The 17335-nt window shown below is 44.0% G+C and overlaps 1 protein-coding gene across 10 annotated transcripts in view; it reads right to left on the reverse strand.

The window, feature by feature from the left end:
* LOC144068848 (ELKS/Rab6-interacting/CAST family member 1-like) overlaps positions 1-17335 on the reverse strand; it is a 67942-nt gene that overhangs the window by 47958 nt on the left and 2649 nt on the right. For 6 of the 10 annotated variants that reach the window (XR_013298317.1, XR_013298318.1, XM_077593730.1 and 3 more), the window contains exons 2-9: positions 13788-14493; positions 13484-13561; positions 13240-13395; positions 2822-3078; positions 2578-2749; positions 1742-1816; positions 1525-1680; positions 1337-1426 (exon numbers count right to left, since the gene is read on the reverse strand). Coding sequence is in view for 7 of the 10 variants with exons in the window: in XM_077593730.1 (XP_077449856.1) it covers positions 1337-1426; positions 1525-1680; positions 1742-1816; positions 2578-2749; positions 2822-3078; positions 13240-13395; positions 13484-13561; positions 13788-14270 (1467 nt within the window). In the remaining 3 variants the exon portion in view is untranslated. The remainder of the gene's footprint in view (positions 1-1336; positions 1427-1524; positions 1681-1741; positions 1817-2577; positions 2750-2821; positions 3079-13239; positions 13396-13483; positions 13562-13787; positions 14494-17335) is intronic. The other 4 variants (XR_013298319.1, XM_077593732.1, XM_077593735.1 and 1 more) reach the window with 1 other exon arrangement.

Consider the following 17335-nt stretch of genomic DNA (forward strand, 5'->3'; position numbering starts at 1 on the left):
GTTTCTTAATACATTCCTCTTTACTTTACTTTGTACTTTATACTTTTTACTTTAATGTTTTTACAACTTTCTTTGTTCTGTGAGCCTGGCTTCTTTCGCCTACTTCTTGTAGTGCTTCTTTCCGCCGCTAATACCGACGCCTGGCGCTGTGAGAGCTCACCCAGCATCCACCTTCCTCTGCCCAGTTTGTTGCAGTGCGTAAGTGCGTGAACGTATCTCCAGTGCGCAAAGAACATTTTTATCATTAAATATCTCGTGCATCCATTATTCAATATGGTTGGTGAAAAGCGAAAGGCTTCTAGTGAGGGTGGTAGTGCAAGGAAGAAGCAAGCCATTTCATTTGAAACGAAAGTGGCAATAATAAAGAAGCTTGATGCGGGTGAGAAAATGGTGAGCGTTGCACGGGCATACAACTTGAATCGTTCGACGATCGTTCGTTAAATGTTTTTTTCAGTACAAACCAATGCAGGTCACTTATAAAAGCCTTAAACATACAAATGCACTTATATAAACCTTCAATATACTTATATAGGCCTTAAACATAAATTATAATACAAAATATAGCACTGAATCAACTTACGAACAAATTCAACTTATGAACAATCGCCCGGAACCTAACTCGTTGGTAAGTAGGGGAGCGTCTGTAATCCGATGTGCCTTATATAAGGATCAATATTGGCTAATTGTTGTATGAAATTCCCTGTAGCATAATGCCATCTAGTTGCTTTATAACAATCCCAAACCACTACTACTATTACTAATACTACAGCTCCATTTAGTGGATGTACAACACAATCCATTACTACTACTACCACAGCGCCATCTAGTTGATGAATAACAACCCCAAACCACTTCTACTTCTACTAATACTACAGCCCCATCTAGTGGATGTATACCACAAACCCTAGAACTACTACTGCGACAACGACGACGACTGCTACGGCGACGACGACTACTACTACGACTAATGCTACTACTGCTACTGCTGCTGCTACTACTACTACTACCACCACCACCACTACTAATACTACTGTGTTTTATAATCCAGTGTGCCGTGTATAAGAAACACATTTTAAGATAGGCCATTCATTGAACTTGCGCCTTATAGTGTGGGAAATACGGTATGTATTTAACTGTTGAGTTAAAGCACGCAGAAATGTCATTCGTCGTGTTAGTCAACCTAACAAAAACCTATCTAATCTAGAGAAAATCAGCATCAACATGCAAAGAAAGCGGATTAGGTTCGACCTATCAGTCAGACTACTCAGAAATCTACTGAGAAGCAGCGCAAGTGGCAAAGCCGGCTGCAGACCGGCAGCCGAGGAGCGTCTCTTACTGCGGACTGGCGCTGTAGCTCATTGGCCCGTTCCCTTAGCTCCTCCTTTTCTGACTGGCTCTGACCTAACTCTTCCTTCAGCTGATCAACCTGGCAAGTAGGAGGAAAGAATAGTGCGGCGGCAGTTTCCTGCTCTACGTTAAAAAAAAAGCGGCCGCTCAAGTGAGTTCTTCTGAAAAAGGAGTCACCTTATTCTTCATGAACTTGGAGTGGGATCGGTACACCTCCATCTGCTTGATCTCCTCCTCTCGCTCCTCGCAGCTGAGCGCTCCGTTGGACTTGAGTGTGTTCACGTCCTCCTCCAGCTCCCTCATGGCGCGCTCCAGGGAGCTGATCTTGGCGTCCTGGCGGGAGACCCACGCGTCCAGACGGGGGCAAGCGACGAGGAGGCGGCCTCATTCTTACCTTCATTTCGATGACCGTCTGCAGGGCTTTAGTCTTGGTGGACTCGGGAGCCGCTTCGTATCTCCTGTGCAGCTCCTGGGGGACCAAAACGGCGCGGGGGTCAGCCCACGAAGGAGAGCGGCCTTGGCCGGGGGGTGGGGTGTGCTGGAGATGACGAGGAGGGCGGGAGGAGGCCAAGATGGTGGGATAACGTCGAGGAGGAGGAGGAGAAGGAGCGGGGAAGGAAGGAGAGGAACAGAGTTGACGCAAGGGGAAAGAGTGTGGAGGCTGGAAAGGGGGAGACACATGGAAAGGAGGCGGTACGGGGACCACGAAGGATTTGCAGATGGGGGCAGAGGAGGAGCCCGGGTGGAGCTTCCCCCCTGCCGAATATCGGATCCTGCGCGGGTCGATGCGGCTGTCCCACATCCTCCTGAATCAAAAGCTTCCAAAAATGTCAGAAAAAAATGGACAGGATTTCTGGTTTTAGAGCCGCTTATCCCGTCCAGTCTCCAAAGTCAAATGAAGTGAGATGAGTGGGGGGACAGCGAGGCAGCGAAGAGAAAGAAAAGAAGGTCCGCATCACTGCTTTTCTTTGGAACAAATACACTCCAGGGCATGAATGGATAATAAACACCCATGTGAAAGCAATGGCTGGAGGCCACGCACTCAATGACGTTTCTACTAACGGTGATGGAGAAAATGCGGGAGAAGATGGATCGAAAATGGTTCACTGGCAAGAGCTGGCCACTAGAGGGGAATGTGGTAATAAACTTGCTTCTGAGCCGTCAGCCGTAAGCGAACGAGTGGATTGGATGATCTTCATCAGCAGGAAAATGAGTTTGAAGGCCACCCACCTGTCTGAGAAGCAGCATATCTTTGTCCTTCTGCTCCAGCAGACCCTCCAGCTGATGGATGGTCATCTCGGCGTCAGCCAGCCGCCTCGTCCGCTCGTGGTCCTCCTCAGTGGCGCGAGACGACAGGCCTTTGCGCTGCAGCATTTCCAGGAGCTTCTTAATGGACTCGTCTCTGGGGGGGTGAGAAGGGATTTGGAGAAGCGGTTCGAAGGTAAACGACGGGAAGAAAAAAAATCCAACCCACCTGGCGTTTAAAGTGTGCTTCTGAGTGTCGATCCTCAGCTCCATCTCTTCCACCGTCTTCCGCAGGAGAAAGAGCTCCTTGACCTGCCGCTCGAATTCGCCGTGGAGACGCAGGAAGTTCTCCTCGGTCATTTCCTGAGGGGAGACGGCCTGGGTACCAAAGCGTCCGCTCTCCGAGTAATCCGACTGGAAGAGCTGGTTGAGATCGCGCTGGATTCGGAGCTCGTCTTGCATGGCTTGGATGGTGCACTGGAGATGCTGGGAAAAATGTGGTTTGGGAAGGTTTGAAATTGGAAAAATTCGGCAAAAAAAATTAAAATGCAGCTCACGGAAGCATGACAGGGACGTCTCCGATCGGGCCCGATTGCGAAAAAAAAAATTATATTTGTATTCATGTTCATACTATCAAAACCAACCTTCCAGAAAAAAAGGAAAAATATTCAGTGACAGCAAAAAGAGTGAACTAAAATTGTTCATTTCATTTTATTGGGTGAACAGGTTTATTCGCCATATAAGTTTATGTAAAATGCACTTTTTTAAAACAATTGGTTTGCAACCTTATTTGATATAAAGGGGGAATTGTGATTGTTTTTTTGTTGTTGCTGCTTCATTGAAATCACCCTTTTATATGCTTATAATCTTGAAATTGGGTGGAAAGGACCCAAATGCAGGGAAGCAGGCCATGACGGTGCACTAACAAAACCTTTTTATACTTTCAGAAAATTATCCAAAATAACAGACTTCAAAATCCAATCTGACGAGGAAGACGCAAGAAAACGAAGAGCACGGGAGATGACAAGACCATCGGACCATTTATTATGGAGATGTTTTTCATTTCTTTCCCTAGGATTAGGGTTAAGGGTTATCTTTCCCTATAATATGGGCTGAGGTTAGTACTAGGGTTAGGGTTGTTGGGTATACTAGGGTTGGAGTTAGTATTTAGGGTTAGGGTTGTTGGGTATACTAGGGTTCGAGTTAGAATTAGGGTTGTTGGTCATACTAGGGTTGAGGTTAGTATAAAGGTTAGGGTTATTGGTCGTACTAGAGTTGGACTTAGTATTAGGGCTAGGGTTGTTGGGTATATTAGGGTTGGAGTTAGTATTAGGGTTATTGTTATTGGTCGTACGAGGGTTGGATTTAGAATTAGGATTAGGGTTGTTGGGTATACTAGGGTTGGAGGTAGTATTAGGGTTAGGGTTGTTGGTCATACTAGGGTTGGAGTTAGCATTAGGGTTAGGGTTGTTGCTATATTAGGGTTGGAGTTTGAATTAGGGTTAGGGTTGTTGGTCATACTAGGGTTGAGGTTAGTATAAGGGTTAGGGTTATTGGTCGTACAAGAGTTAGATTTAGTATTAGGGTTAGGGTTTTTGGTCATACTAGGGTTGAGGGAGTATTAGGGTTAGGGTTATTGGTCATACTAGAGTTGGATTTAGTATTAGGGCTAGGGTTGTTGGGTATATTAGGGTTGGAGTTAGTATTGGGGTTAGAGTTATTGGTCGTACGAGTGTTGGAGTTAGAATTAGGATTAGGGTTGTTGGGTATACTAGGGTTGGAGGTAGTATTAGGGTTAGGGTTGTTGGTCATACTAGGGTTGGAGTTAGCATTAGGGTTAGGGTTGTTGGCTATATTAGGGTTGGAGTTTGAATTAGGGTTAGGGTTTTTGGTCATACTCGGGTTGAGGCTAGTATTAGGGTTAGGGTTATTGGTCGTACTAGGGTTGAGTTTAGTTTTGGGGTTATCGGTCGTCCTGGGGTTAGGGCTGAAGTTAGGGTAGTTAGTCAGGATAGAGTTTTCCGGGTTTTGGGGGTTCTTTTTTTTAGGGGGAATCCCTCTCTATTCTCCCTTCTCCTTTCATATCACCTTTCGGTCCTTGCGTTCCTAGTGAATAAATCCTTCTTTGTACTGTCTTTTTCCTTTCTGTATCGGTCCAATTCTTGTTCTTGCCACTTTAAATTTGTCAAATCCATATAATGTGAAATGTTTAACTAATTTTGTGTCCATTTCTTTTTTATCGATAGTATTGTATTTATGTTGTATCATGCGCTGGGCTAATGTGTTCCTGGTTTCCACTACATTTTTGCATCAAATTTTTTTGCAATACTAAAAGGTACACAATTAGATGATCTTATGCTAAATACCTGTACTATCTTTGTAATTGTCCCATACTGTCCTGCACAATCTAGGGTTGGGTTAGGGGGTTAGGTTTAGGGTTAGATTGTCAACTTTTATCCTCCTTTTTTGGTGCATGTGATCAACCAACATATTCCCATATGATGAAAAAAAAAACCTTCACTTCAAACGGAAACAATGGCTTTGGCGTTTATCCGAGAGCACACGTTAACGTCGTTCAGGGCAAGTACGCCCGGAGAAGCGAGGGCTACAAATCCGGCATAATTTAGCGGACGCATGCATGCAGAAAAAAAACGGTTCACACACGGTCAGCGAACGCCATGCCAACTTTGGAGGATTCAGGTGGGATTCGAACGGGGAGAAGGCACACGCTTGTGCTGGATCTCCCGCCAACACGCACAGCTGGAATGCACAGCTGAGAAATGCCAGACCACTTGAGAGACGCGGGAGAGGGAAATAATTGAGGCGTCCATTAGGCGACATTTAAAAACACTAAGGGGAATACAGCAGATTAGACGCAGTTCATTAGCCCGGAAAATGGAGCCGGGGTCAGAAAAGGCCCTTGTCTTCTGTTCCTCTGCTGAGTCATTGTTCACCTTTGACTCCATCCACGCCTCCCCAATCAATTCCAATATTTGACAGACAAACTGTTCAAACATTACCAGGCCAGTGCTGCTAATTGAAGCATCTTGTAAAAACTATCTTTTATTATTTAAACTCTTCGGTCCCAAAGAAATGATCAGATTTTGACGTCGTATCTTGGGGCAGAATAGCACCCCCGAATAGGTCATTTTCAAAATGTTTTCATATTTATTTTTACCTTTAAACTCATTGATAGAAATCCAAAAGGATAATTTTTGAACAATTCCACCCACAAGTAGAAGGCACGCCTACAACGCCCAAACAGTGTGACTTATAGTCCGTAAAATAGGATAGATGGCGGAATTTAGGGCAGAAAAGCAAAAGACCAAGCATGAAAAATGTGAGCGTTCATCCCAAGCCGCCTCTTCAATGCCCGCGGCTGCTGCTCATCTGTCCTTTAGCTTTAGCCATCTCTCTTCTTCAATTCCTCCGTTTCATCTCTCGCTCAGTGGCTGAGTCACGCTTACTCAAAACATACATCCAAATATATATTTCTACGTACAAACCCACATATTCATTGTTTCTGCTCAAAAACGGCTGTCAATTACGACAAAAAAATCAAAGCAGAGAAGAGGAAAATCCGATCTTACATTCCTCTCACGATAAGAATATGTATGGACGTGCGTCCAAACAAGTAAATAGCGAGTAGAAAAGAGCCAAAGGGCGCCCGGAGAGCAACGTTGACCCTAATCAGTCACATTGCGATGCGGCGTGGGGGTCAACAATGGGTTCACGAGCGAGGGAAAACATGGAGAGGAGCCAGCTGTCACATGTATTTAACATGAGCGCTTTCACATTACGGCATGAAAAAAAAGAAAGTGGGAATGCCTTCACACTGGCTTCATTCCTGTCCACAGCCACTCCTTATATGGAGCGTCATGGCTACCGCTGGCCTCGGCACGCAAACGCGGCAACCTCGCAGGGGAAATGGAGAAAGTCAGAGAAAGGGGGGGGTTGGAGGACGCTCAAAGGAAAAGTCAAAGCCTCCACCCTTAACTTCTTCGCCGCCATTGTTGGTGGCATGTGAATGATTGAAGAAAGATAATTTATGTAGTAGCAGGGGGTTTCTTGCTAATTTGGCGCTCTGTGCAAGCAAGGGGTGACCCGTTTGCCCATGCCGTAAGGGCACAATACTTACAGTGATCTGAATTTAGTGCTTATACTGTAAGGTTTGTTTTAAATGACTTTTGGCATTAAATTGAAAGATTGGATTGACCCTGAAATTGGTCTTTTGTGAAACGAAATCGTCAATTACGTATACAATCATAAGAAATGTATTACAGTAAAAATAATTGATTGTGCCATTTTAGGCTGAACGCGGGGGTTATTGGTCGTACTAGAGTTGGATTTAGTATTAGGGTTAGGGTTATTGCTTATACTGGGGTTGGAGTTAGTATTAGGGTTAGAGTTGTTACCTATATTAGAGTTGGACTGTATATTAGGGTTAGGGTTGTTGGCCATACTAGGGTTGAGGTTAGTATTAGGGTTATAGGTAGTACTAGAGTTGGATTTAGTATTAGGGTTGGGGCTATTGGTCGCACTAGGGTTGAGGGATTATTAGGTTTATTGCTTATACTGGGGTTGGAGTTAGTATTAGGGTTAGGGTTGTTACCTATGTTAGGGTTGGACTGTATATTAGTGTTAGGGTTGTTGGCCATACTAGGTTTGAGGTTAGTATTAGGGTTATAGGTAGTAGTAGTAGAGTTGGATTTAGGATTAGGGTTGGGGGGTATTGGTCGCACTAGGGTTGAGGGATTATTAGGGTTATTGCTTATACTGGGGTTGGAGTTAGGGTTGTAGGGTATACTAGGGTTGGAGTTAGTATTATATAGAAATGTATTACAGTAAAAATAATTGATTGTGCCATTTTACGCTGGATGCAGTGACACTCCAGGGACGGCAATTCCGCATCAGCAAACTCTGCCGTGACCGGACATTTCGTCGACGGACACTTCGTCGCCGGATGCTTCGTCCCCGGACGGTTCGTCGAACGGACGCTTCGTCGCCGGACAGTTCGTCGAACAGACATATCGTCGCCAGACATTTCGTCGATGGACAATTCATCGCCGGACTCGCGAACGATTGTTTTCAAAATAAAAGGCAATAAATAAAATTATTTTATTAAAAATTGTATTAAAAAGAAGACAAAGGAAATTCACATTCTTTATTAAAGAAAATAAAACAGCAAAAACTCGCTCGACAACACAAACACATTAACATTTGGGCGTGTGCAAGTACTAAATGTGCTCGTCTCTAAACACACTACGCACGAAACGGTTCCTACGTTGAGCGCTCCACGTTTGGAAAGACCCCAAAAAGAATCAACGTGACATCTGAGTTGTTATGTCACGTTGATTCTTTTTGGGGTCTTTCCAAACGTGGAGCGCTCAACGTAGGAACCGTTTCGTGCGTAGTGTGTTTAGAGATGAGCACATTTAGTACTTGCACATGCCCAAATGTTAATGTGTTTGTGTTGTCGAGCGAGTTTTTGCTGTTTTATTTTCTTTAATAAAGAATATCTGAATTTCCTTTGACTTTCCTTTAATAGTGATTAAGGTTAGGCGAACTGTCTGGCGACGAAGTGTCCGGCGACGAATTGTCCGTCGACGAAGCGTCCGTTCAACGAACCGTCTGGGGACGAAGCGTCTGGCGACGAAATGTCCGGGTACCAACTTTGCGTAGAGGAGAAAGTCTATGCCACTAACTAAGCATGGAAATGATGGAGAATAGTCTAGACAACTGGTAATATAATTGAAAAACAAAAACTTTTTTTAGACGCGCCCCCATATTGATTGCACCCTGGGCAGTCGCTAACATCACCCATGGCAAAAAACGGACCTGTGAAGTAGCGATGATATAAGTAATAAAAAAAAAAACATTGTTCTGTCTTCCTCTCCATCTGCTCTGTTCTTGCCTCTACCTAGCTATTTCCCTCCCTCACTCCACCCCCCCCCCCTCTCTTAAATAAACATGCGGGTTTGAAGACCATCTGTTAGGCATGAGCGTTCATGTGTGAAAAACACACAGCGAACACCCTCCAGAAGCCACCATTTTTAAAGACCTCCTTCTCGCTGTCAGCGACAAAAAGGCAGGAAAACAGAGCAGCAAACACACTTGTGGGAAAGAGTGAGTCACGGCTTGACGAAAAGAGCGCAGAGGCCGAGCCTGGCGAGCCAGATGACACGCTGAGGATTGTCACTGCCACTTTTGCCAGGTTGCCACGGTGCACCAAAGGCAGATGAGCCTTGAAGAAATTACTTTTTATAAATGGCCGAGTCAGCACGCTGTTCTTTCCAGGCCCACCCGGAGACGCGTTCCCACTCTCAGCGCCTTCGTACTCATGCAAGGGGAGTTTTTAAATTGTAAATAAATGTCGGGAGAACAAAAAAAAGAACAGGGGTGTGATTTGTGTCCGCCTAAAAAAAAATAAAATTCACATTTCCGCCGACTAGGAGGCACTTGGGAAAATTTCTGATCGTCATCGTGAGCTGTGTATCGTATCGTGAGGTATCCAGACCCCCCCCCCCCCCCCCCCCAGTAATGACAATGTACAGAAAATAGTCATCATCAAACCATCTATTTTCAGTTCTTGCCTAGCATTCATTCTTAATGCGTAACATTTAAACCGGCTCTCTCGTGATTTAAATCAATGATATGGTCAATTCCATAAGCAGTTGGTCTCCTCGTCCATTTTCACAAAACCGCACTCTGTTTTTCGCCTCAAGTCACTTCTTATTTGCCATTAATCCATCCAGCTTCCTATTTTACTTTCTCGCCACCTTTTCCCTTATGTTTTCCTTATATATTTGGATGTGCTATTTTTCCCTCCTCAGTATCTGATCTGGACTTGCATGCAAAAATATGTGGGCAGTAGACCCAACTGCATGAATCCAACATTGATTTAAAGCAATCCAATACTTTTGAGGTATCTTGGAATGAAGGAATAATCTGCTATATTAGGGTTAGGGTTATTGGGTATACTAGGATTCGAGTTAGTATTAGGGTTAGGGTTATTGGTCGTACTAGGGTTGGAGTTAGTATGAGGGTTAGGGTAATTGGTAGCACTAGGGATGAGGTTAGTACAAGGGTTAGGTTTGTTGGTTATACTAGGGTTGAAGTTAGGATTTGTCAGGAGCGGCTCGTTTGTCCCTACTGGCTTGCCGTTAGGTTAGAGCAGCTGCAAGTGATCCTTGATTACTTCCTGATATAATAATAATAATAATAATAATAATAATAATCGGACATAGGCCTACATAGGCATATGTGTATTTAAGCACCACAGAAGTGGTTAGTCATAGTCGGATCGTCCTGTGTGACACTGCATACATCGCCGCAAGGTACAGTTCTCCCTGCTCCGGTTTTGTTTCGTTTTGGGATGTACAAGTCGTTGTTATTTTGTAAAGCTTTTGAGTCATTAAAGTTACTGTCATGAGCTCAGTTCGTCTCGCCTCCTCCTGCTTCCCCGCTACTGGGTCCAAATCCCTCCGATCGCGCCACGACGTCTCGACACGATCGCAACGGTATTCAAGTTAGGGTTGTCGGTTAAACTAGGGTTGGAGTTAGTATTAGAGTTAGGGTTGTCGGTTATACTAGGGTTGGAGTTAGTATTAGAGTTAGGGTTATTGGTCGTACTAGGGTTGAGGTTTGTACTAGGGTTAGGGCTGTTGGTTATACTAGGGTTGGAGTTAGTATTAGGGTTATTGTTCCTACTAGGGTTGAGGTTAGTACTAGGGTTAGGTTCCTCAATTGTGCTAGGGCTGAGTTTAGTTTTGGGGTTATCGGTCGTCCTGGGGTTAGGGCTGAAGTTAGGGTTGTTAGTCAGCACAGAATTTTCCGGGTTTTGGGTTTTTTGGGGTTGTTGTTTTTTTCTCCCTTCGCCTTCTTGATTATTTAACCCTTTCGATCTTTGTGTTCCTAGCAAATAAATGCATCTTCGTTCTGTCTATTTCCTTTTTGTATCGGTCCAATTTTTGTTCCTGCCACTTTAAATTTGTCAAATCCATATACTGTGAAATGTTTTACTAATTTTGTGTCCATTTCTTTTTTTTTGATAGTATTAAATTTATGTTGTATCATGCGTTGGGCTACTGTGTTCCTAGTTTCCCCTACATATTTTGCACTACATTAGGTACACAATTAGCCAATCTAGTGTCATTTTTAATGCGTAATATTTAAACCGGCTCCCTCCTCGTCCATTTTCACAAAAAGCCACTCTGTTTTGCGTTTCAGGTCACTTCTTATTTGCCATTAATCCAATGAATCCAATACTTTTGAGGTATCTTGGAAGGAAGGAAAAATCTGCAGTGCAGATGGTGAGCTCCCAGAGCCAAACGAGCCAAGCATCCATTTACGTATTAAGCACTTCTGATTTAAATCACACACAAGCGCGAACTCGTCTTTGTGCGAATTGTACACAAGAGCCCGATTGTACTAACGCGGGTTGACACACAAGCTGACACACAACTCCCAAACACAAGTGAGTAAAAACAACACACACGCGAATGGATACATGTCACAAAAATTGCATGCAAACGACAAGCGTGACACTGGCACACACTCCGACTCTGACGTCACGAAGCTCCGAGTACAGCCGGTAGCGTTTAGCAGGCGGTGGAAGGACAGTGCGGTTATTGTTAAGTTCACCACGAGTGTGTGGAGAAAGGATGGCAAGCGCTGGGGTGAGTGAGAGCTGTGCAATGCACGGGAATAATATGAGAAGGGAGCTGGAAGGTTGCGGCATTCCAGGCATTCCTCGCTTCGTTTTTTTTCTTCCCCTGCAGCGATCAAACGACGAAAGAGTAATGAATCGCGGGCACGCAACGAGTGACCGAAAAGAGAAAGAAGGCGGTTGGATGAACGCCTTTGGTCTTTGCATTCTCATTGTTGGAGCTCTTTCCGCAGGTGACGAGGCCATATGAGAAAAACAAATATGTACGGCATGCCAAAAGAAATCCTGCCTTGTCCAAATTTAACTTTGAGGAGGAGTAAAGCAAGAGTGCTCATTGCCTTTTCATTGGATCTACTTACAAAAGCTTCTACATAGAAAATTTTCAGGTTATGAAAGCCTCGGATATGCCAATTACTGTTTCAATATACAAAAACAAGACGTCAGTACGTTTCCTGTATCCATTATTTTAGGTTGCGAGTGTCGCGGGAGCAATGCATCCTGGTTAATAATCTCTCTACACTTTGCAGGCCTCCCATTGGCTGTCTCCCAATAAGAACTTTTTTTTTCGAGTGTAGGTAAATCTACACTATTTAGAATTACTGGTGCAAATGAAATGAAGAAAAAGGCCCTGTTATATATCCATGACTTATAATAGTAGTTCTGTTTAATGCAAAGTCATTTTTGGGGAGGAGCGTGGAACGAATTCAAGCATTTATCGATAAAATACAACTTACGAAAACAAGTTCTGGATCCAAATAAATTTGTAAGTAGAGGTACCACTGTACGACACGCGAAAAGAAATCATTCCTCGTCCAAACTTAACTCTGACGAGGAGTAATTGCAAGAGCTTAGTCACTTTTTATAGCTATTTGGAAACCAACAGCCATAATGCATGCTTGTTGTGCAACCCAGGAACCGGTCACCATGGTGACGCTCCAGTTTACACAGCATCCCTGTCGCGGTGGTCAAAAAGACCGTTTTCGGTTCGCACGGAACGGCGGTCATCGGGGGAGGGTACGAGGAAGGGGGGGGGCTAAGGTGAACATTCACGGCATGACCCGGCATGCCTGCGGGCGCACGCCCGTCTGCGGGGAGCGTATAACTATAAATTATGCCGACCACTTGGTTTCAAACGTGCGTTCGGCTGAGTCACCGTGGGACGCCTGAAATAGAAAGCGAAGGGGAAACAAAGAGGAAAGAAGGGAATCCGAGATGAGATAATCATGGAAATGAAAAGGGTGTGAGCGGAATGAAAGCGAAAAGATGATAGCCCATTCACACGCCACACACGACTCTTTCGTGTCTTCACAGGTATCGCCTCTAACACGTACACGCATAGCAAAGATGGCAATTGAATGGGATAGTGTTGAGATTTGACATTCACTCGATCCTAATTCTTTTCAAGCGAAGATGCGCTCACAACACTGAACGACGAGATGTGTGCAGGGAGTGAAAAGCACCGCAGGTACGAGCCATGGTGAACTTCTTCACATAGCACTTTTACTCTAAAGCAAGGGCATACCTGTCAACCTCTGCCGATAACTGCCCTTATAAATGATTATGATTCCCCTTACAAACCCCCCAAAAACCTTACAAACACCGTACGAGTCGACACAGTGTTTTTTTTATAAATGGATTAAAAACCCTGAATATTCAGTTTTTATATAGATCTAAAACAATGTTTATTTTAGCTTTTTTTATATATATTTTTAGATTTTACAAAATGATTTTTGAACTAAAAACACAGAAAAAATGGATTAAAAAATTACAATTATTGATTTAAAAGGGGGAAAATCAGGAAATTTAATATACATCTATACTCTTCATTTTAATTTGATCCTAAAACAGAAAGTCGGCACTCATGATTTACATTCCCGGGCCACACAAAATGATGCAGCGGGCTAGATTTGGCCCCCGGGCCGCCACATTGACACGTGCTCTAAAATAAACATTGGATTATGACTAATTTCAGGTTGTACCTGCGTTTCCTCCTGCACCACCCGGTATTGCTCCTTCCACACGGTCATTTTGGTGGCTTCATCCTTCCTCAGCGCACGCTCTTTCTTCAGTTCCGGACTCCAGAAGGTCTTGATGGAGTTCATGGATGAGCTCAGCTTGGACTCCTTTGCATCCAACTACAAAAAAATGAATTAATTTAGGAATGCTAGGTCGTTCAAAAAAAAATTGCTTTGGTTTTGACATTTTGAAGGCAAATGGACTTACATCTCGACGCAGAAGCTCATTTTCTCTTAGCACTTCTCTCAACTGGCTCTGCAGATCTGTCATGGCACCGTCCCGAACCTGGAACACACTTTGTTTTTAGAGACGTCCCAGATCATGTGACCGCGAGTCAGGCCCGATCACGTCACTTTCAGAGAATCGGGCAAAACGGGTGGAAAGGTCTCACGTGCTGCGATTGGCCAGCCATTGATTCAGGGTGTGTGCCCTGCCTGGTGCCCGCAATTAGCTGGGTTAGGCTCCAGCACCCTCCACGATCCCGCGGTCCGGAAAATGGACTAAGTCTCACCTGTCTCGTTGAGTGGGGCACGGTAGAAGGCTGCGTTGGCTGGTTTTGCAGCTCCCCGCCAAACGCGATGGCGTCGCTCGACACGACCTCGGCGGGGACGCCTCCTCCAGAATTGATCGTAGGGCCGCAGCCCACAAAAGCGCTTCGGACCCCATAGGACAGTCGGGCGCCGGCGCGACCCAGGGTCATGGTGCTTTTGGGCACGGCTGGGTTGAGTCCACTCCCCAGGCTCCCCAGTGTGATCGGGTCTTCGGTACTGTCGGCGAAATACACGGGCCCCCCCATGGCGTAAGCGGCATTGAGCGATTGGATATTCTCCATGGATAAGGTTTTTCCAGAAGTGCCAAGGCCGCTTCCGTTTCGCCGGTGAGCCGTCCGCGGGGATCGCGGGAGTCGGGGAGAGCGTCCGGGACTGGCCGTGCCATTGCCGTTGTTGGACCCTACCGCGTCCAGCTTGGAGACGGAACGAGAACTTCCGTACATGATGAGGGGATCGGTGAAGGATTTTGCTGGCCCAGGCAAAAGACTAAGTGAGAGTGCCAGATGGAGAAAAAGTCAAAATGTGGGGAGTCGGCTTGCGTCCTGATGAAAACATGAGTCGCTGGAATGCTTGCGATGGCTGAATTTAAAAAAGTCAGAAAATGCTCCTGTTTGATGATGCGGTGCTGACACTCCTGTGATTACCGTAATGCAATCAGTGATTCACCTAAGGAGAAGGAGGAGAGATTTAAAAAATAATAAATAAAATGAAAATTAAAAAAAAAATCAAGCAAATCACAACCAAGAGAGCTCAATGTATTGCATTGCATTATTTCTTATATCAATTAAAATAGTCTACAGATGTATTGCAAAAATACAATATTTTCCACTATATATTTACACCAGTGAAAAAAACTATACAGATAAAAAAAAGAGCATAAAAGTCAAGAAAATCATAATTACGAAAGCTCAATTCCTCACACTGGACTATTTTTACATTCAAAAGTCATTTTTCGCAGGATAATTTTGTGCTGGCAACCAGTATGCAAAATAAAATAAATCTAAATGTTTCCGCCAATAACCCTCTTACATGGCCTTTGCTCAACGTGGGGGGGAAACATTTGGATATGCTATTTTTTCCTTTTTTAGTCCATTTACGAGGTATCCGCAGCTACCCCCCCCCAAAAAAAAAATTCAGGGGACTCGCGTAGAAAACTATGCAATCCCTAATATACATACGGTGTCACTCAAAAGACAATAACGCTTATTTTGGATTGACATTTGCACAGATTCCATCTTCAGTTCATGTTGCAGCGCCCCCCTTTAACGCAGTTGGCCCCTCCGTGAAATTCCACAGCCCTACAACAGTGTGAGCAACACACGCTTGCAACTGCGCTGATTTCTGGCCGACGTCGTGCAAATCCGCAGCCCGTCGGTCACGGCTGACTGAAACGGGAAAAAACCATCTGCGCCGCGTTCCCCCTCGGGGCTAAAAACATACACCTGGCTGACATCCATCCTATTTTCTTTGACTCAGCCAATCGAGTGAAAGCGAACATGAACACCTCAGTGGGACGGATCCAAGATATGTTTTGCCGATGGCGGAATTCTTAAAAAATAATGCATGTATTAAAGTTTAAGTATTAAAGTGAGAGGCGGGCCGGTGAATGAGTGGTTAGCACCTTGGCCTCACAGTTTTGAGGTCGTGGGTTCAATCCCAGAAATGCGGCAATGCCCTTGGTTTGCTTTCCCACAACTCTTATGTTTTGTTACTAACAAGATTTACTAACAATAATGCAACCTCCTGCCATTCTCATCTTTACTCCACAGCCGCCATGTTGGCTCCGCCCCCATAAACTATGAGAATATCCTACCGGCCCAGGACAGGTTGCATGCAGAAACTATATGAATAAAATATGACATTGCATATCAGACAAACACATTCTAAAGCAGCAGTTGTTACCACACTAGATAATGGGGGGAACAATAATAAGAAAATGAGTTACCAAACCAGCGTTGCCTTATTTTAGACCCAAAAACCAACCCACGAGATTGTGTGTGAAGAAGATGTCTGACCAAGATACCGTCCTCAGCAGCGTGACGGCTTGAAACATCCCAGATAAGACGCATACAATACGGTTGAGGTGCCTGGAGGCGCAACGCCGATAAACGGCAGATAGCGTCAACGCCGCTCCGGAAATTAACCTGTGCTGGAGACTGTAGAGAAAACATCATCAAACAAAAAGATGGACGTTGACCTAATAAAGTCCACCAAGCGACCACATTAGTTTCCTGGAAATGCCCAAAAATCAGCAGGAACCGACAAACGAACAAGAAGCATCCTGGCAAATCCCTCAAAATCAATAGGAAAGTATCCAAAATTTACCAGAAGTAACCTGTAAGCAATGTTCCCTCTATTTTTTTGTTTTTCTGGGCAGAAAGACAACCTCCCTGAGCACACTGAGTACCAGTGTGAGCAACATCATTATTGCTCGCTATGGGCACACACCAGTATCACACCTGCCATACGCAGGTGTATGTCTACAACACATAAATGATTTAGTAATAATAAAATGTAATGATTAATATCTATGAATGGGCGACCCGGCGGATGAGTGGTTCGCGCGTCGGCCTCACAGCTAAAAAAAAATAATAATAAAAATTTTAAAAAAGGGATTTTATTTTGTGCGCTCCATATGATTTGCTGTGCGCAGAGAAGACGAGAGTAGCGCGCAATTAGTACCCTAAAATAAAAAAATTAAAAGCAAGTGACCCAAAAATGAATTCATAGCCCGCTATTGACAATGATGCCAATTGACTTCAACTGGCTGTGGATGCTCATATTTATTTATCGTATTTACTCGCATATAAGCCCCACCCTTTAAATTTCCTTAAAATTGATGAATTTTACAATTTCTCGCGTATAAGCCGCCCCCTAATTTACAATTTTCACCTCCATATTCATGGTTTTAAGTGTTACTTTGAAGGTATAATCTTAAGAAAATCATCACACGTGGTATTTCTGAGATACTGTATGAATCAAAAGCACATTGTTAGGGTCAATGTCATAAAGAAGTAAATATGCTTGTCTTTGTAAATACAAAGTATCAAATTATTGAATTTGAAAAAAGAAATATTTCTATCTTGATGAAAACCCGATGCTTTCTAATGACAGAAATTACAATTTTCTTACCAGATGTTTAAGATGTTGTGGCAGCCATATTGCTTCTAATGTCAAAACATCTCAATTCATTCGATGGTTCGTATTACTGCAATATTTGTCACTTTCAAACAAGAAATAAAACGGAAAAAAAATCAAAAGTGGAATTTTGTTTTATTTCAAAATCAAGGCTACTCACATCTGGCCAGTCAAAGCACGCCCTAGGTAAAATGGCGACGCCCTGAGAGAGCAGTGACAGGCACAAGTGAGTTTTTATTAACGTTTTTTTTCTTTAAATTCATTCATAGACGTCAAAATAATTTTGGTTTAGCCTTTTATCTGTTTATCTTTTCTCTCATGACATCATGGCGTCATGACGTTATGGTGTTATGGCGTTGTCACCTTGCAG

Source organism: Stigmatopora argus, chromosome 23 (assembly GCF_051989625.1).
Source record: "Stigmatopora argus isolate UIUO_Sarg chromosome 23, RoL_Sarg_1.0, whole genome shotgun sequence".
Classification (NCBI taxonomy): domain Eukaryota; kingdom Metazoa; phylum Chordata; class Actinopteri; order Syngnathiformes; family Syngnathidae; genus Stigmatopora; species Stigmatopora argus.